This window comes from Mytilus californianus, unplaced genomic scaffold (genome assembly GCF_021869535.1).
Source record: "Mytilus californianus isolate M0D057914Y unplaced genomic scaffold, xbMytCali1.0.p SCAF_7, whole genome shotgun sequence".
Taxonomy (NCBI): domain Eukaryota; kingdom Metazoa; phylum Mollusca; class Bivalvia; order Mytilida; family Mytilidae; genus Mytilus; species Mytilus californianus.
Genome location: NW_026262723.1, coordinates 80,454,207 through 80,470,429, shown reverse-complemented (window position 1 = coordinate 80,470,429; position 16,223 = coordinate 80,454,207). Strand labels below are relative to the sequence as shown.

General features: G+C 32.7%; 2 protein-coding genes across 3 annotated transcripts in view; both read right to left on the bottom strand.

Moving 5' to 3' along the window:
* Nucleotides 1-310: 310 nt before the first annotated feature.
* On the bottom strand, nt 311-4,324 carry LOC127709844 (uncharacterized). Of its 2 annotated transcripts, XR_007985782.1 has the most exons (5): nt 3,960-4,324; nt 2,647-2,708; nt 2,120-2,245; nt 724-1,868; nt 311-678 (listed from the first exon to the last, which is right to left on the bottom strand). XR_007985782.1 is itself a non-coding variant. In XM_052215513.1 (4 exons), exons 1-4 carry the CDS (start codon nt 4,300-4,302, stop codon nt 777-779), a joined length of 1,623 nt encoding a protein of 540 aa, XP_052071473.1. In that variant the 5' UTR covers nt 4,303-4,324; the 3' UTR covers nt 311-776. The 2 variants fall into 2 exon arrangements, 1 of the variants encoding a protein (XP_052071473.1); XM_052215513.1 differs by having other exon boundaries at nt 311-1,868.
* A 4,024-nt stretch (nt 4,325-8,348) lies between these two features.
* LOC127709842 (xylosyltransferase 1-like) overlaps nt 8,349-16,223 on the bottom strand; it is a 30,768-nt gene continuing 22,893 nt past the window's right edge. Inside the window, exon 11 of the mRNA XM_052215511.1 lies at nt 8,349-15,457. Within this exon, the coding sequence (XP_052071471.1) occupies nt 14,795-15,457 (663 nt within the window). The 3' untranslated portion in view covers nt 8,349-14,794. The remainder of the gene's footprint in view (nt 15,458-16,223) is intronic.

Below are 16,223 nucleotides of genomic sequence, written 5' to 3'. Positions count from 1 at the left end.
TCAAGCTAGCAGCCACTCGTCTAGCATGTCAAAGAGAGCATTGTGGTCCTAATTGAAGTCTAAATAGAAGATGTGGTGTAGCTTTATAAAGATTGTAAATAAAACAGAAACAATATGTCATATATAAAACATTCATTACTTTTTATAAGGCACAGACAACGTTCATCAACCAAAGAAAGAATGATATTAACATCGACTTACGGCCTCGGTAAAAATGATTGATCATAGGAAAAATATATCTTTGTATCCACCCCAATGAAAAATCATCAATTGAAAATGATCTGCTTTAAATGATTTAAAATGTCAAGAAAAAAATCTCTTCAAAGGCCTAATGTGATTACTCGCTGCTGATTAATCATGGCCTAATGTGATTGCTCGCTGCTGATTAATCAAGGCCTAATGTGATTACTCGCTGCTGATTAATCAAGAATGCCTGTCAGCAACAGCTGAAACTCTATAATGAAACACCTTATTTTTCAAAGTTTTAACAGATAACAAACAAGGTTAAAGAAATTGGGGTGAAAATCAATGACACAAGCTGTATTCTCTAACGCGTTAAAGCACTGATTCAAAGTGAAAATTCACTTATGCAATATCAAAACTCCACTTCTTTCACCAAACCATTCAAGACAATATAATTCGTGTGTCACATAAGTATACATTGTTTATTCCAGTTACCTAAAACATTATAATGTGTCCTTTAGATAATTTTATTCCAGTTACCTAAAACATTATAATGTGTCCTTTAGATAAGTTTATTCCAGTTACCTAAAACATTATAATGTGTCCTTTAGATAAGTTCGGTAATACCAACCCTCTTTGTGTCCTAATATATGTCTGTCATAGTTTAATGTAAAACGAGGGAAAGATGAATTAAATGATTTGAGCAGACTTGTTTCAATAAGAGGTAAGAATAAACGTGGTGCATATCCATGTCTTACATTTCGACAGAACGTAATTGTCTTCACACTTTTTGCGGGAAGACTTTTTAAAAAAGGACGTAATAAGTCAATTTTAGCTTTTATCTCTTTCATTGTTGGTTTGTGGGACGGTATAAATTTCGTGGTTTGTCCAAAAGCCTTTGATCCTTTGCAAAGACCAAAACGTCCTGGCGCTTTAACGGTAGTCGATAAACAAAATCCAATAAGCTTTAGAATTCCTAGTTGTGGTATTCTCCTCTGAGTTAGACTTGTCGAAATTTCTTTGATTAGAAAATCAACAAAGTGTGAGTATTTTGAGCATAAATACGGAATCTCACTGTCGACTAGTTTACGCTTCAGAAATTTATAAATTTCTTCATCCATTTTGAAATCATTCTTTCTAACACCAACACATTTTGCGAACGGCCCAGTTTTAATCTTTTTAGTATTATTCTTTGCACATTCCTTTTCTATTAAAGAATATTCAATGGCCTTCAACATAAGTCGATCTAGGTATATTTCGTCCGGAATTGATTTGGGACAGAATAACTTCTTTGATAAATTATCAATTTTCTCAAGAACTTTACCATCTGGGATCATCTTAGACAACATCGCAGATGGTGAGATGTATCCAAAATATGTGCCATCAATGTGCAATAAGATATCTGCTTGTGGCAACCAATTTTTCTCCATTGATTTTTTCCGATACGAGGTCTCCTTCAAATTTTCAACAAGCACATTTATTTTCAGGTGGCATTGTGTGGTGGCCTTTTTAGATCCTTGAATTATGCATTTATTTGATTGACAAGTACAGTAACTTATCCTAGTTTTCGTTTTGACCATTCCGATTCCCATCATTTGTTTTGTATATTCTGCCGAGGACGATGTTTTAACCCACGAGGGTCGTATCCAAATTATTCTTTTGATAATTCCAGTTAAAATAGCTTTCTGAAAAATAAATCGGTAAAACAATTCGCATCAATTATTTTGAGCTAAAGAAATAGAATTTGAGTGTATATAAGTGCCAAATCTACACCAAGAACTGCACATGTTTTTATTTACTTTCTCATAACCGTAATAGTATTCATCCGACTTTACTAAAAACAGTGGGATTCTATTTGAGGGATAAAAAGGGGATTCATACAATCGTAGGCGGTTTCCTTCATAAATACGAGACAAACAGCCTAGGTGGTACTTACCATGAGAAATGTTCCTCCACTCTGCAATACATAAAGCATTTCCTTGTCGTTCTGTGGTACTCTATGGAAGGGAAAACGTTGAAAATAAGGAGGAACAGACATATCTAATTGGTTGCTGAATAATATCTGTAACATAAAATTAGCAGACAATCTAAACAGCAATGGATTTTAAATATAAGAAAGACAAATACTCATAGGAACCTTACGAAACATGTCAACGTTTGTTGTCAATTCAAACGTGTGTTTATTGCAACTGAAAAGAAACTTGTTTTGGTGAATGAAAACTTTTCTTAGTTGTGTTGAGTATCGTTTTCTATAATTCATCTCCTTTTAAGCAAGTTACTGTTTTCTTCGTTCTTAAAACACAAAACTTCGTTTCACAAGGATTAACTGCATATCCCGTTTTGTGCTTACATGACATTTAATCAATTGCCATTCATTTTTTTCAAACTTCTGTATTCCAATAAGTGAACCATCACTATCTCAATGTGTCTTAAAGTTTTACTGTTATACAAAACATTACTAACCAGGGTATTTCCGGTTGTCTGTATCATCTTATACTTAGCCATTGATAGCCAGTAAACCAGTGCTGAAAAAAATCAAAACCCCAATTTAAAATTCTTACCCATAGTATTTCAAAATGACCATACAATTGATTAGTAATTTAGTCGTATAAAATTGACAAAAAATGTTGTTGAAATCGTTTTTTTTTCCTCAAAAATATGATAAAAAATATATGTCACCTACCTAGTTTGCAAGCTATCTGTTATTAAAATATGACACATTTTGTAAGGTTTATACAGGGAAAAGGAACTTTTATGCGAATAAAGATAAAACTTTCTGAATTTTGAAGCAAAACATGAGAAGAAAGTTCTTGTAATGTTGATTAATGCTTTCAAAGTAAAAAGAAATAAAGGGTCCCTATACATTTCTTCTTTTTTCTTGCAATATAACAACTTGAATAGAAAAATTTACTGCACATTTCTTAATATAGTAACATCAAATGAGTTATCTCCGATCATCAGTATAAAGCAAGTTCATAAAGTTTGAATAAATTAAACTATTGTCTGTATCATAGGTATTTGGGGCATGGACCCCCCTTTTTGGGCCCCAAATTAAAAAAAAAACCATTTATTTTTCCATATTAATTTTGCAATTTTCTCAAAAATCCATAACTAGTCGATTACATACCCTTTCTGCTATCCACACGAACCCTGTGTGCTTCTTTTTTTTCACTTGCGTGTGGATAGTAGAAAAGGTATTGTAATCGACTAGTTATGGATTTTTGAGAAAATTGTAAATATGGAAAAATAAAAAGATTTTTTTTTAAGTTGGGGCCCAAAAAGGGGGTCCATTCCCCAAATACCTGTGGTCTGTATTTGTAAGATAAATTACATATATAATTTTCTTCACTTGAATGAAAAGTCTAAGAAATAAATTGAAATCCAGCCCTAAAATTTGCTTACTTCATTAAAAATATGGACCTAACAATTGCAGGGATTCGAGTCAAGATGGTTAATCTCCCAGAATATTCTACACTGGTTATCAATAAAACGTAACATAATTATTTGACCCAAGTGAAACGTACCGAACAATACTTATTACACTGATATCGATTCTTTTCAGTATAACTATAAGTACACGAATATAGAAAATATGGAGTAATTTTGGCACTCTGAAAAAATTGGTGAGTCAATCCAAATTGTGAAAAATATAACAGAAACGAACAATGAATTGGCAACAACCCCCAACATTGGTAATATAAAATACAGGTACATGTAATTATAATCGAAGAAAATTTATTATGACAAAAAGCTCCTGTTAGTTTGAAATACCATACCTTTTTCATTTTCTTCTACAATATTCACTTGTAATTTATTTCTTATAAAGCTGATCTTCAATCCATCTTGTAATATCTTATCAGACAAAAAGGATTGCGGAGCAGGCTTCCTCAGAACCAGAGCCTTAGAAATATTTGGCTTTTTCGGACTTTGGGCTTTGAGAGCATCGACAGCTTTTTTCAACACTACATCCTGTGGTTTCCATATTAGTTTGTCTTTAAGTAACGGGACTCTCAGCGACTGCTTACTTCCAAGTTTGGCTTTCTTATCATAAACGTATACAATGTATGCAACGAGAACTGCCCCAAACACAAATAACACTACTTTATCTACAAGTTTCATACTCACAAAAGTAAGGGAAAATTTTGTGTATTAAGTTGTGAAATAATAAAGTAATTTCTGCGACATATGGTCGGGATTTATGGAAAATACATAGAATTACAACATAATTCATTACAATTAAGTACACACTAATGTTGTATGCTTCACGTGTTCACGTCTATTTGAGTTAATACGAAATGCGATCAATTTTCAAATAAATTTCATGTAAATGAAATCTGCTCTGAGTATTCTAACGCATTTGTATAATAAACATCCTTGGTATTCTACATCATATATCTATAAAGGAACAGGAATTCCAATCGGTAACCATATTCAACACGACGCATATAAAAATAAGGAGATGAGGTATTATTTCCACGAGACCACCACTCACCTGAGAGTCCAAAATGACGTGCATGGATGAATGAAGGAAGGTTAATAGGCAATATATAATCGATTTTGTAAAACTGTATTTATGAAACATATAGGATGTTTGTGCTAATTTGTTATACGAGGAGACTTTCTAAACTTTCCTAGGTCATATCAAATACGTTTCTACTTACACGTCCTTGTTCATAGCTGGGACACCCCAAGGGTGACTGGGCAATAGAAATATGGTCATTTTGGTATTCTCCCTACCAACAGTAAAACCTTTGTCAAAGTAGGGCGTCGGGTTGGCTGTGCAGGATGTGCAAGTACACAACCACGTCTGGTAAGGATGGGGACGTTAAATCCGATGCCTCGTGTAGAGAGAGTGCCACGCTCTCTGCACGTTAAGAACCTTTGCAACAACTCTTTGAGGGGCCCGTAGGTGGCCTGTTGCAAGGCCAAATTTCTGACCATATCCCAATATACAACTATTTTCCAGTGGCAGTTCAAATTTCCCCGAGCTTCATCCCGGACGCCCCGCTCTATTACAAGACCTACCTATTGTATTTATTGTTAATTTGTTCTCGTCCTGAAGATGTATGAAATATTTGAAATTGAACTATAATAAAAAAAAAATCAATCAATCCATTATAGCTGGGACACATACCAGACATACCATTTCCAGTTCATATGCAGACAGAGTGATGACCAAAGTTTATTCTCAAACACTAATAATACTATCATTAGAAATTCTTACACATCATCTTCTAAAAAGGGTGATGATCACTTTTACTATTGACTTAAGTAAAATTAAGTATAGGTAGATAAATTGCATCGGTATATTTAGAAATTCTTCGGAGTATTTAGAGAATATTTTACTTTCAGAATGAACATAAAGAAAGAAGTTGCACACTTGTCATGCTAATCATACCCTCACTCATCTAAAATATGGGTAAACAGAAAGTAGGTATCTGACAATCCAGAAAGCTCTCACACACTGTCAAACAGCTGACCAAAGATAAACCCATTCTATCTGGTAGTTCCTGATAAAAGTGAGACGAAAATATTTTTCTTTTCATTCAACACATTGGCATATAGGAAGTAGTAACAACATAAACGGTACCAATTTTTCTGCACCGGATGCGCATTACGACAATCAATGTCTCTTCAATCATGCTCGAGGCCAACATATTTCAAAATCCAAAGGTTATTAAAAAGTTGAAGAGCTATAAACCAAAAAGGACAAAAAGTATAGCCAAAGCCGGGCAAAGAATCAGAGCTTTGCATAAGGGAGATATATTCCTTAATTTAAAATAATTTCCAAAATTTTGTAACAGCAAATTTTAATAAACACAAAATCCGTATTGTCATGCCAGTACCGAAGTACTGGCTACTGGGCTGATGATACCCTCGGGGCATCGACCCAGTGGTAGTTACCAATTTTTTCTGGACCAGATGCGCATTTCGACAATCAATGTCTCTTCAGTGATGCTCGACCAGGTGCTTGACTGATTTGAAAAATCTGCACAAGTCAGGCTGTTGACTAAATATGACGTCATTCTGTTAAACAGTTCTTGAGAAAAGTGTGACGGAAATATTTGTTGGATGATTGTAAAGACAAGGAGATTGTAATACAGCCTTACCTTCTAGAGTGGTGATAATATTTGTTGGATGATTGTAGAGACAAGGAGATTGTAATACAGCCTCCACTCCTACAGTGGTGATAATATTTGTTGGATGATTGTAGAGACAAGGAGATTGAAATACAGCCCCCACACTCCTAGAGTGGTGACAATATTTGTTGATGATTGTAGAGACAAGGAGATTGTAATACAGCCCCCACTCATAAAGTGGTGACAATATTTGTTGGATGATTGTAGAGACAAGGAGAGTAATACAGCCTCCAATCCTAGAGTGGTGACAATATTTGTTGGATGATTGTAGAGACAAGGAGATTGAAATACAGCCCCACTCCTAGAGTGGTGACAATATTTGTTGGATGATTGTAGAGACAAGGAGATTGTAATACCGGCATCACTCATAGAGTGGTGACAATATTTGTTGGATGATTGTAGAGACAAGGAGATTGTAATACAGCCCCCACTCATAGAGTGGTGATAATATTTGTTGGATGATTGTAGAGAGGAGATTGTAATAAAGCCTCCACTCCAAGAAAGGTGATAATATTTGTTGGACGATTGTAGAGACAAGGAGAGTGTAATACAGCCTCCACTCATAGAGTGGTGATAATATTTGTTGGATGATTGTAGAGACAAGGAGAGTGTAATACAGCCCCCGTTCCTAGAGTGGTGATAATATTTGTTGGATGATTGTAGAGACAAGGAGAGTGTAATACAGCCCCCACTCCTAGAAAGGTGATATTTGTTGGACGATTGTAGAGAGAAGGAGATTGTAATACAGCCCCCACTCCTAGAAAGGTGATAATATTTGTTGGATGATTGTAGAGACAAGGAGAGTAATACAGCCCCCACTCCTAGAGTGGTGATAATATTTGTTGGATGATTGTAGAGACAAGGAGATTGAAATACAGCCCCCACTCCTAGAGTGGTGATAATATTTGTTGGATGATTGTAGAGACAAGGAGAGTAATACAGCCCCCACTCCTAGAAAGGTGACAATATTTGTTAGATGATTGAAGAGAGAGGGAGATTGTAATACAGCCTCCACTCCTAGAGTGGTGATGATATTTGCTTGCAAAAAGATGATGGCTCATACAAATTTTGTTTTATGTCCAAAAGGAATGATAACAACTACAGTATGATAAAGTTGCAACTAGATTTATCAAGACTATTTCATTTTTATCAGATTTAACAATTTCTCTTTGATAAGATTATGTTGTAGATACTGATACGTAATAACGGAAACATACAAGTCAATGATGACAACCTAGAACTCATAGGAATGTAGCTAAGAGTTGAAAGGGAACTACTCAGAAGAACAGAAAAAATGCAGTTGAAAATTTTCACTTTATGCAGATATAAAACTAAATTTATAAAGTTTCTTATGTAATTTTGGAAGCCAATGCATAGTGGGGATATTTTGGTGTTCAGTTGAATCATTGTTGAAGTGTGTTCATCAGCATTTACTGGATATAGATATTGGATCATATAGAACAAAATGTGTAAGGTTTCTTGTGTAGGAAGCCAGTGAATAGTAGGTACTGTGTGGTGATAAGCCTTGTTGAAGCTTGTTCATTTATGACCTTTCACTTCAGTAGAAGAAGTAGGTGTAAAGTACTAGAATTCTAATCTGAGTGTTCAGCATCTCTGTATAGTATGTAAGTCAAACAATGACAACATCTATGTTACGTAGTATGGTATGTAAGTCAAACAATGACAACATCTATGTTACGTAGTATGGTATGTAAGTCAAACAATGACAACATCTATGTTACGTAGTATGGTATGTAAGTCAAACAATGACAACATCTATGTTACGTAGTATGGTATGTAAGTCAAACAATGACAACATCTATGTTACGTAGTATGGTATGTAAGTCAAACAATGACAACATCTATGTTACGTAGTATGGTATGTAAGTCAAACAATGACAACATCTATGTTACGTAGTATGGTATGTAAGTCAAACAATGACAACATCTATGTTACATAGTATGGTATGTAAGTCAAACAATGACAACATCTATGTTACATATTATGGAAGTATATGTGAAACAATTGGTAAAAAGATTTATTCTAGATAAGTTTAACATTAGTAACATATTTGAGATTATCTAAACTAGATCAGTACCAATTTTTACAATTTGAAAAAAATACATCTGACTGACTTTTTTTAACTTCCTAGTTTGTCACAGCCTTTTAACAAAAAAATTAAACCAAAATTAGCATTTAATTGAATGCACAAAGACAAACAGATCAATAAAAAATAGTAAATGACAAAATTAAAAGTGAACCTAACCATTAAATATTTGCCGTAGTAGTAAACAAGTTTGTCATAAGTAGAATTTTACAACATCATGGAAGAACAACAATATATATAACAATTCAAAATATTTGTGTATACGTTAATAGTAAATAGACCATTCAAAAAACTAATATACTATCAAAAGATTAAGTAATGCAACAAATTAAGTTGCATTGGAGTTAAATTACAATCAAATCTAAAAACTAATATCTAATGATAGAATCACAGCCATTGTTTAGTGAATTACTATAAACAATTTTTAATCTAATTCTAAGTGATTTATATATTTCAATACCTGCTATTCATTATTCTATCAACATTTTCTAGTTCAGCTCTTTAAGTGTAAAAAATGAAATCATGGAATTATTTTCTTCGCCTCCAATGTTTGCCACTGGTCTTTGAAAAAAAATACCATGTCTGATGGTAGTGTAAATAGAAGATTTTTTTTGTGTCCGAAAAGAATGACAATTTATGATAACTTATCCCTCTAAAACAATTTCAGCCTCAATGAAGGTAGTGATTATGTTTTCAAAACTGTTGATACAGAGATATGTCTTGCCTGTATGTAATTTGATAGTATAATGCAAATGTAGAAATTAAAGTAACAACATTTTAACTGGTAAACTATGCAAAAGTCAATGAATGATGACTGTAGGGGCAAGGTCACATAATCTTCATGGAAATGAAATATGCCAATGTTTATACAACTGAATATCAAATATCATTGACTTACCATTAGTGTCTCCCATAAAATGACCTAATCACAAACTTTAAATGTAAACTACCGGTATACTAATATTTTAAAGCCAGTAGAGAAAACCATGACTTAGGGGATGGGGCTAAAAATCTCCATGAAAATGAGATGTTCTATTGCTTATACGTCCATACCAAATAGCATTGATTCACCATAAGTGACCCATTAAACGGAAATAATCACAAACTTTAACAAATTGTTGATGCATTCCCTGCCCGAAACAGCATGCTAAGTCTTACATCTGCGACTTTGTAAGGGACCAAAAATTGCATTTAAATACAAATTTCAAATAAAATATGCATACATAATTACACGTAGAAGCTTAATAGTCAAAACACATATAAATATTTAAAGTATAAGACTCTCATCAAAACAAGTTTCTATCACAACAACAACTGACTTCTTTTTGTAGTATTCATTGCACAATTCATGTTAATTCCACTTTTATTGGCTTATGGTGTCAATTTTAAGAAGGGTGACTTTTGTATGAACAAATGGTTTCAATTATATGGTGCTTGCAATGAGTGTTACTAAGATTATAAACATTATGATTCCAGAGACTGTCATCATTTGTTGCATCAAGGTATATATTTGAATTACTTTATTACACCTTTATTTCAACTCTTGATTTCAGGATGTTAATTGAAGTACAGATTTATTAAATCTTATGGAACTTTCACATAATGTCATGGACCATTAAAGACAGCTAATTTTCATTTTAGAGGACATGACAATTTCAGTAACTTCATAACACCAAAGTTTGCAAGTATTAAGGTGATTTAAATAACAGTTAAAAAAATAGTTTGCATTCATCACTTCTATTAAAAACTTTCATACATTGATATGGAGTAATAAACTAAGGTTTAGTTCAGAGATGCTTATATGATACAATTCCAATTATGAATTGTCTATCAAGATTTTTCTTCATAACTTTAAACTAAAACATCTCCCAAATATTCTAAACAAAATGATTGAACAACAATAGTACATAATAACCTTTATCACAAAGTTTATTCAGCAAAATTGAAAGATTTAAAGGAAAATGCTTACTTTTTTACTTCCTCCACCTCATTTTTAGACTTATACCTCAAATTTGACATACACGGTCATCTCAGTACCAGAATCTATGACAAACGAGACGATTCTAATTTTGAAATTATCAATTCCTCCCACCTTAGTAGCAATATACCAATTTCACCTGCATATGGGATATACATTTCCCAACTTATTCGGTATTCAAGAGCTTGCAGCTGCTACTCAGACTTTGTAAAACGTCACCAGTGTCTGAGCAGAAAGTTGATGAACCAGGGGTATGTCAAAGAACGTCTCGTCCTTTTTCTAAAAAAGTTCATAGGAAGGTACAAAGACCTTGTTGATAAATATTCCGTATCAACTTCACAAATAATACACGATGGTCTTGAAGTATAGATACTGTGTATCATCTTAATAACGTGTTATAGTATTTTTTTAATTGTCTTTTTGAATATTACTTTTACTGTTTAGTCTATTTTTGGTGATATCCATTTGACGTGGCTCGGTACTTATACATCTCGTCATTGTGTTATTGTGACATGAACCTGGGTCGCAATCCTAAATGTTTTAACAAAGGAATAATCTTTATTGGTGACTGAAGCTGCTTGAAATTGAAATGAAGGAAAACGTTAAGCACCTTCTATATAAACACATCTTTTCACAATACCTAACAAATTAACAATGTAAAAATTCCAGAGTCACTAAAACACGAGTTAGAGGACAGAGAATTGAGCTCTTTTAAATATGAGGTATTGACAAGGCTGTCACTGTTCTATTAATATCTATGTTTCACTTTTTGATATTCTTCTCAGACAACAAACAGTACATCAGTTTAAAAAAATAAAGACATCAATGACTGCAAGATGATATATAAACGGTAGTAACATGTAAATATCTTCTGTAGAACATAAACAATACTTTTGAAAGCATGTATATAATAACTGAAATAAGATCTATCTTGTACCGGTAATAAGAATATAACCATACATATTAAAAACAAATGCTACCATGTATTAAGAGCACCATAAAAAGTAAATAATAAATGAAATGAACACAGTAGAATAATATGATGACCAGGATATACATATTGATTATTCTAAAAGCAGAGCTGTAAAAATATTCATACCAATAACTCATCAGAATGAAAATGATTTATATGCTAAAGTGAGATTGTCTTTTGGTTTCCCATGTCTTTTAATGTAAAATTTTACCCCAAAAATGCATGATTTGAAGAAAAAAAACATATGCTGGTAAAAATGTTCTTTAACAGAAAAATATATACAGCACTGAATAACATTTTGATATTAGTGATCTATATAAAACTGTTGATATTGTTTTAAGAATATAAATTAATCCATTGTACTATTTATATTAAAATTCCACTGGGTTTCATATACTTAATAACTTTAACCCTGTGAGAGAAACAATTTCATGGCAAATGTTCATATACCTTTATTCACATGTGTCATGATTCACAAACTTTAATTAGATTTTCAATAAATTACAACTTGTTCGTTGTTTTTCTGTCTCAGATATAATTATGAAATAATGTTGAACTTAACATAAAAATTATATCAAAGCATCTTATGTATATATGAATGATAGGATTTAAGCTATACAAGACATACATTTTTCTTGCAGCTTGGAAGTACTTTAAAAGTGAAAAGTAACTAGTCTTTTTTTCACTTGACAATGTTTGTAACTCTCTTATATTTGTAGGACTCTAAAGTGCGATGGGGACTCTTAAACACAATGGTCACGCTAAAGTGTGATGGTCTACCCTATTCAATGGAACACACTAAAGTCTGATGCCTCAATATGCTAAAGTGTGTTTTTCTGTAAAAGTGCATTTGTTCGCCAAAGTATACCGTAAAAGAAAGTAAACAAGAGGCTCTCAAGAGCCTGAATCGCTCACCTGTATTTCAGAGGAGAAGATTTTTAAATGTTAGCAAACTTGATGAACAAATTGTGTAAAATTGTCTTTAAAGGGCAATAACTCCTTAAGGGGTCAATTGACAATTTTGGTCATATTAACTTTTTTGTAGATCTTACTTTGCTGAACATTATTGCTACTTACAGTTTATATATATCTATAATAATATTCAAAATAATAACAAAAAACTGCAAAATTTTGTTAAAACTACCAATTCGGTGGCAGCAACCCAACAATGGGTTGTTAGATTTGTCTGAAAATTTCAGGGCCGATAGATCTTGACCAATTAAACAATTTTACCCCTGTCACATTTGCTCTAAAAGATTTCGTTTTTGAGATATAAGCCAAAAACTGCATTTGACCCTTATGTTCTATTTTTAGCCATGGCGGCCATGTTTGTCGATGGATACAAACTTGGGATACAATTTATAAACTAGATACCCTAAGGAACATTTAGTTGAAGTTTGAAGGTATTTGGCCCAGTAGTTTCAGAGGAGAAGATTTTTGAAACAGTTTACGACGACAGACGACAACAGATGACAATAGACGACGTACGACGACGGACGCCAAGTGATGGCATAAGCTCACATGGGGCCCTTTGGGCCCCGGTGAGCTAAAAAGGCAAATAATAAACGTCAACTAGACAGTAACCTTATGACCAGAGGTGTAGTATATAATATGATTGCAAATGAGACGAATCTCCATCCAAGACCAAATGTCATAAATGTAAGCCACTATAGATTACTGCATGGTCTTTAATGCCAAACATTGGCTAACACTGCATAGTACTGTGGATTCATTAATATTCGTTGGATACCAATTTTCATGGATTTCGTGGGTACAGGAGAACCACGAATTTAAATGTTCAACGAATTGCAAATTTTCTATAGGAATGAGTGCAGACTTTGCCAAAACTACGAAATCAAATATCCATGAATATGTAAGTTTTCCTCAAACCACGAAAATTGATACCCACGAAAATAAATGAATCTACAGGATTCTATAAAGACCAAAGGGTCCTAAAATGACCAGAGTAAAGCAATTCAAATGAGGTAAATAACGACCTGATTTATATACAAAACAGTAAACGAAATACAGCATTGAACGACATACAATGAATTACAGGTTCATGGTTTGATAGGTTCATAAAGTATATACTAGCTTTTGCAATGTAACCATTACACTTTTCTGACAACTATCGTACTTTAAAAAAAAATGAGAAAATGTGGTATGATTGATAATGAGACAACTATCCACCCAAGACCAAATGTTATTGATGTATGCAACTAATAAACGTACGGTCTTCAACATTTAGCCTTGGCCCATACTACAAGCCAAGCTATATAACGCCAAACAATGACCATTATAAAACAATTCACAATAGAAAGACAACGGCTTGAATTATAAACAAAACAATAAACGAAAAACTAATAGGAACACAGTAACAAACGAAAACCATTGCCTGAACCCCATTCCCTTTAATTAGCACTTTAGCATGTTATACAATCACACTTTAGCCTGTCATACCATTGCACTTTAGTGTGTCATACCATTGCACTTTAGTGTGTCATACCATCGCACTTTAGCGTGTCATATAATCGCCTTCAAAAAACCCAACTATTGCTTTAAAGTTTGACAACATAGCACTTTAGCATGCACTGTAGAGTACAATGGTACTTTAGAGTCTTACATATTTACAGGAAAAATACATCAACTAGGATTTAACTTAAGCTTGAATATAACACAGTACAAACTGTCTTACATGTATACTTGCAATCTAAGACCGTAACAATCACTAAAGCATGTACATTAGATCATATAAAATATCAGAGACTTAATTGACATATTTTAATGACAAATAAAATTAAGTAAAACAATTATTTCAAATAAAACATAACACAGTAGCTATTAATAAATAGTTTTAACAACAGATATCACTTATACTAGTTACAACTTGGTCAAGCAATTGCAATTATTGGCACATGTATGAATTCATTGTCTAAATCATTGAAATTTAATAACAGAAGGCTCTCAGAAGCCTGTATCGATCTCTTTCATAAACTGACCCTATGTGCATTAAATTATGATCTCCACAAGCCAGCACAGGATTTAATTATGAAATCAGTCCCACCTCTTTTGACTCAGGTTTAAATAGGCTTAATAGTTATTTCAGAGGACTAAAAGCTCCAGTGTATTTTTTGTTATTTGGTCATACATCAAAATAAAGGTACAGCAACTTCTGACTCTCTGGCTGTACCTGTTTTTTTATCACATTGTTGCTTATATGTAACCCCAATATGTTTTTATACATCAAGATTAAGGAACCTATTATGCAAAAGAGAGACAACTAAACATAACAGTTTACATAACCCAAATGACAGATGCAAAGTAATGGCAATTTCAGTATTTCATGCTAAATTTGGTCCATAACAAATTAATTATAATAATGCATAGATAAAAAGACTAATTTTGATTAATGCTATCTTAAACGACCAGATTTATTATCTATTCCATGAAGCTCTGATTTAGGATCTTCTGATCTTGAACTCCACAAAGTCCTCTCACAAATATTTAACTCTAAACAACCTATAGAAATTTTACCAGATATACAGATATTTTGATATTCCCAGAATGCTTTGGTTAAACGGTCAACCCAATGGTCTAGCTGATCACCTGTTTTCCTGCCATTTGTATCTGCATCATTTTGTAACTCTACAGTCCTATTTATGTGTAGTACTTTGTCAAAATCTTTAAAATCTTTTTCGATATACAGACTACCTGGTCCATTATGAAATGAAAGAACTTGTTGAAATGTTACTGGCCTATGTTGGAATGTAGTTAATGGCACTACTAAAAATGACGTCTCTGCAACTATCTGCCATTTATGCATTAATTTAACTTTCCATACACCGGGTCTGAGTGGAACTTTCAATTCAGGTTTATGAGAACCTATATGATTGGTCGCTGGAATTTCAATGTCATATGATGCTGCTACAAGCTCCGTTGGGTCTATCCAGGCTACAGATATTGTGAAGTCTGAACCACTAGTCCAGCTGTGTTCTAATGTCATATCACTATAAGGACCTATCAGTTGTCCAAAATTTCTAAATATATTTTCTTTCAAATCGTATTCAGTGCCTATCTGTAAACAGAATAAAAGGTAGTTATGCCACGTGTATGATAAATCACTGAATCTCTTATCTTATTAATACATTGTATAAACATTTGAAAAATGAAACTTTATATAAACAATATAGAAAGGGAAAAAAGAAAGTGTAATTTATGTAAGCTAGATATTGGAGATGAATTCCATTACATTATTAATTGTTCACATTTTAGAGAAGAGAGAAATAAATTTATAAATCGAAATTTTAGTATAAGGCCAAATATTATATTATTTACTGAAATTATGTCGTCTACAAATAGGACGGATCTCATAAATTAATGTAAGTTTATACGAATTTTAAACAAGCGAGTGTGTCCTCCTGAATAATATCTTTTTGTCTTTGTTATTGTTGTATATATTGTATATTTATGTTTATGTATCTAATGTATTGTATTACATGCATGTCGTCTCTGTACCTATGCATTTGGTGATGAGAATAAAGATATATATAGGACAGGATGTCTATTAATATGAAATCATTTATTTATCTGTTTATGCATACTGATATATTTTTTTTTTATTAAGTCTGAAAAGATAATTTTTTAAGAAATAAAATTCCAATTAAGAGTGAAAAATTGTACATTCAATTATTCTTCTGCTTTTTTGACTTTTAAGATAACCTGTATCTGTCATCTGAGAGCAGATGAAAGTTTGACAGATTCAATGAAATTCTCACCAAATTTTCAAGAATTCTTCTGTGACTTATCTCCCTTTACCAATATTTTCCCAACCTTGATCTTAT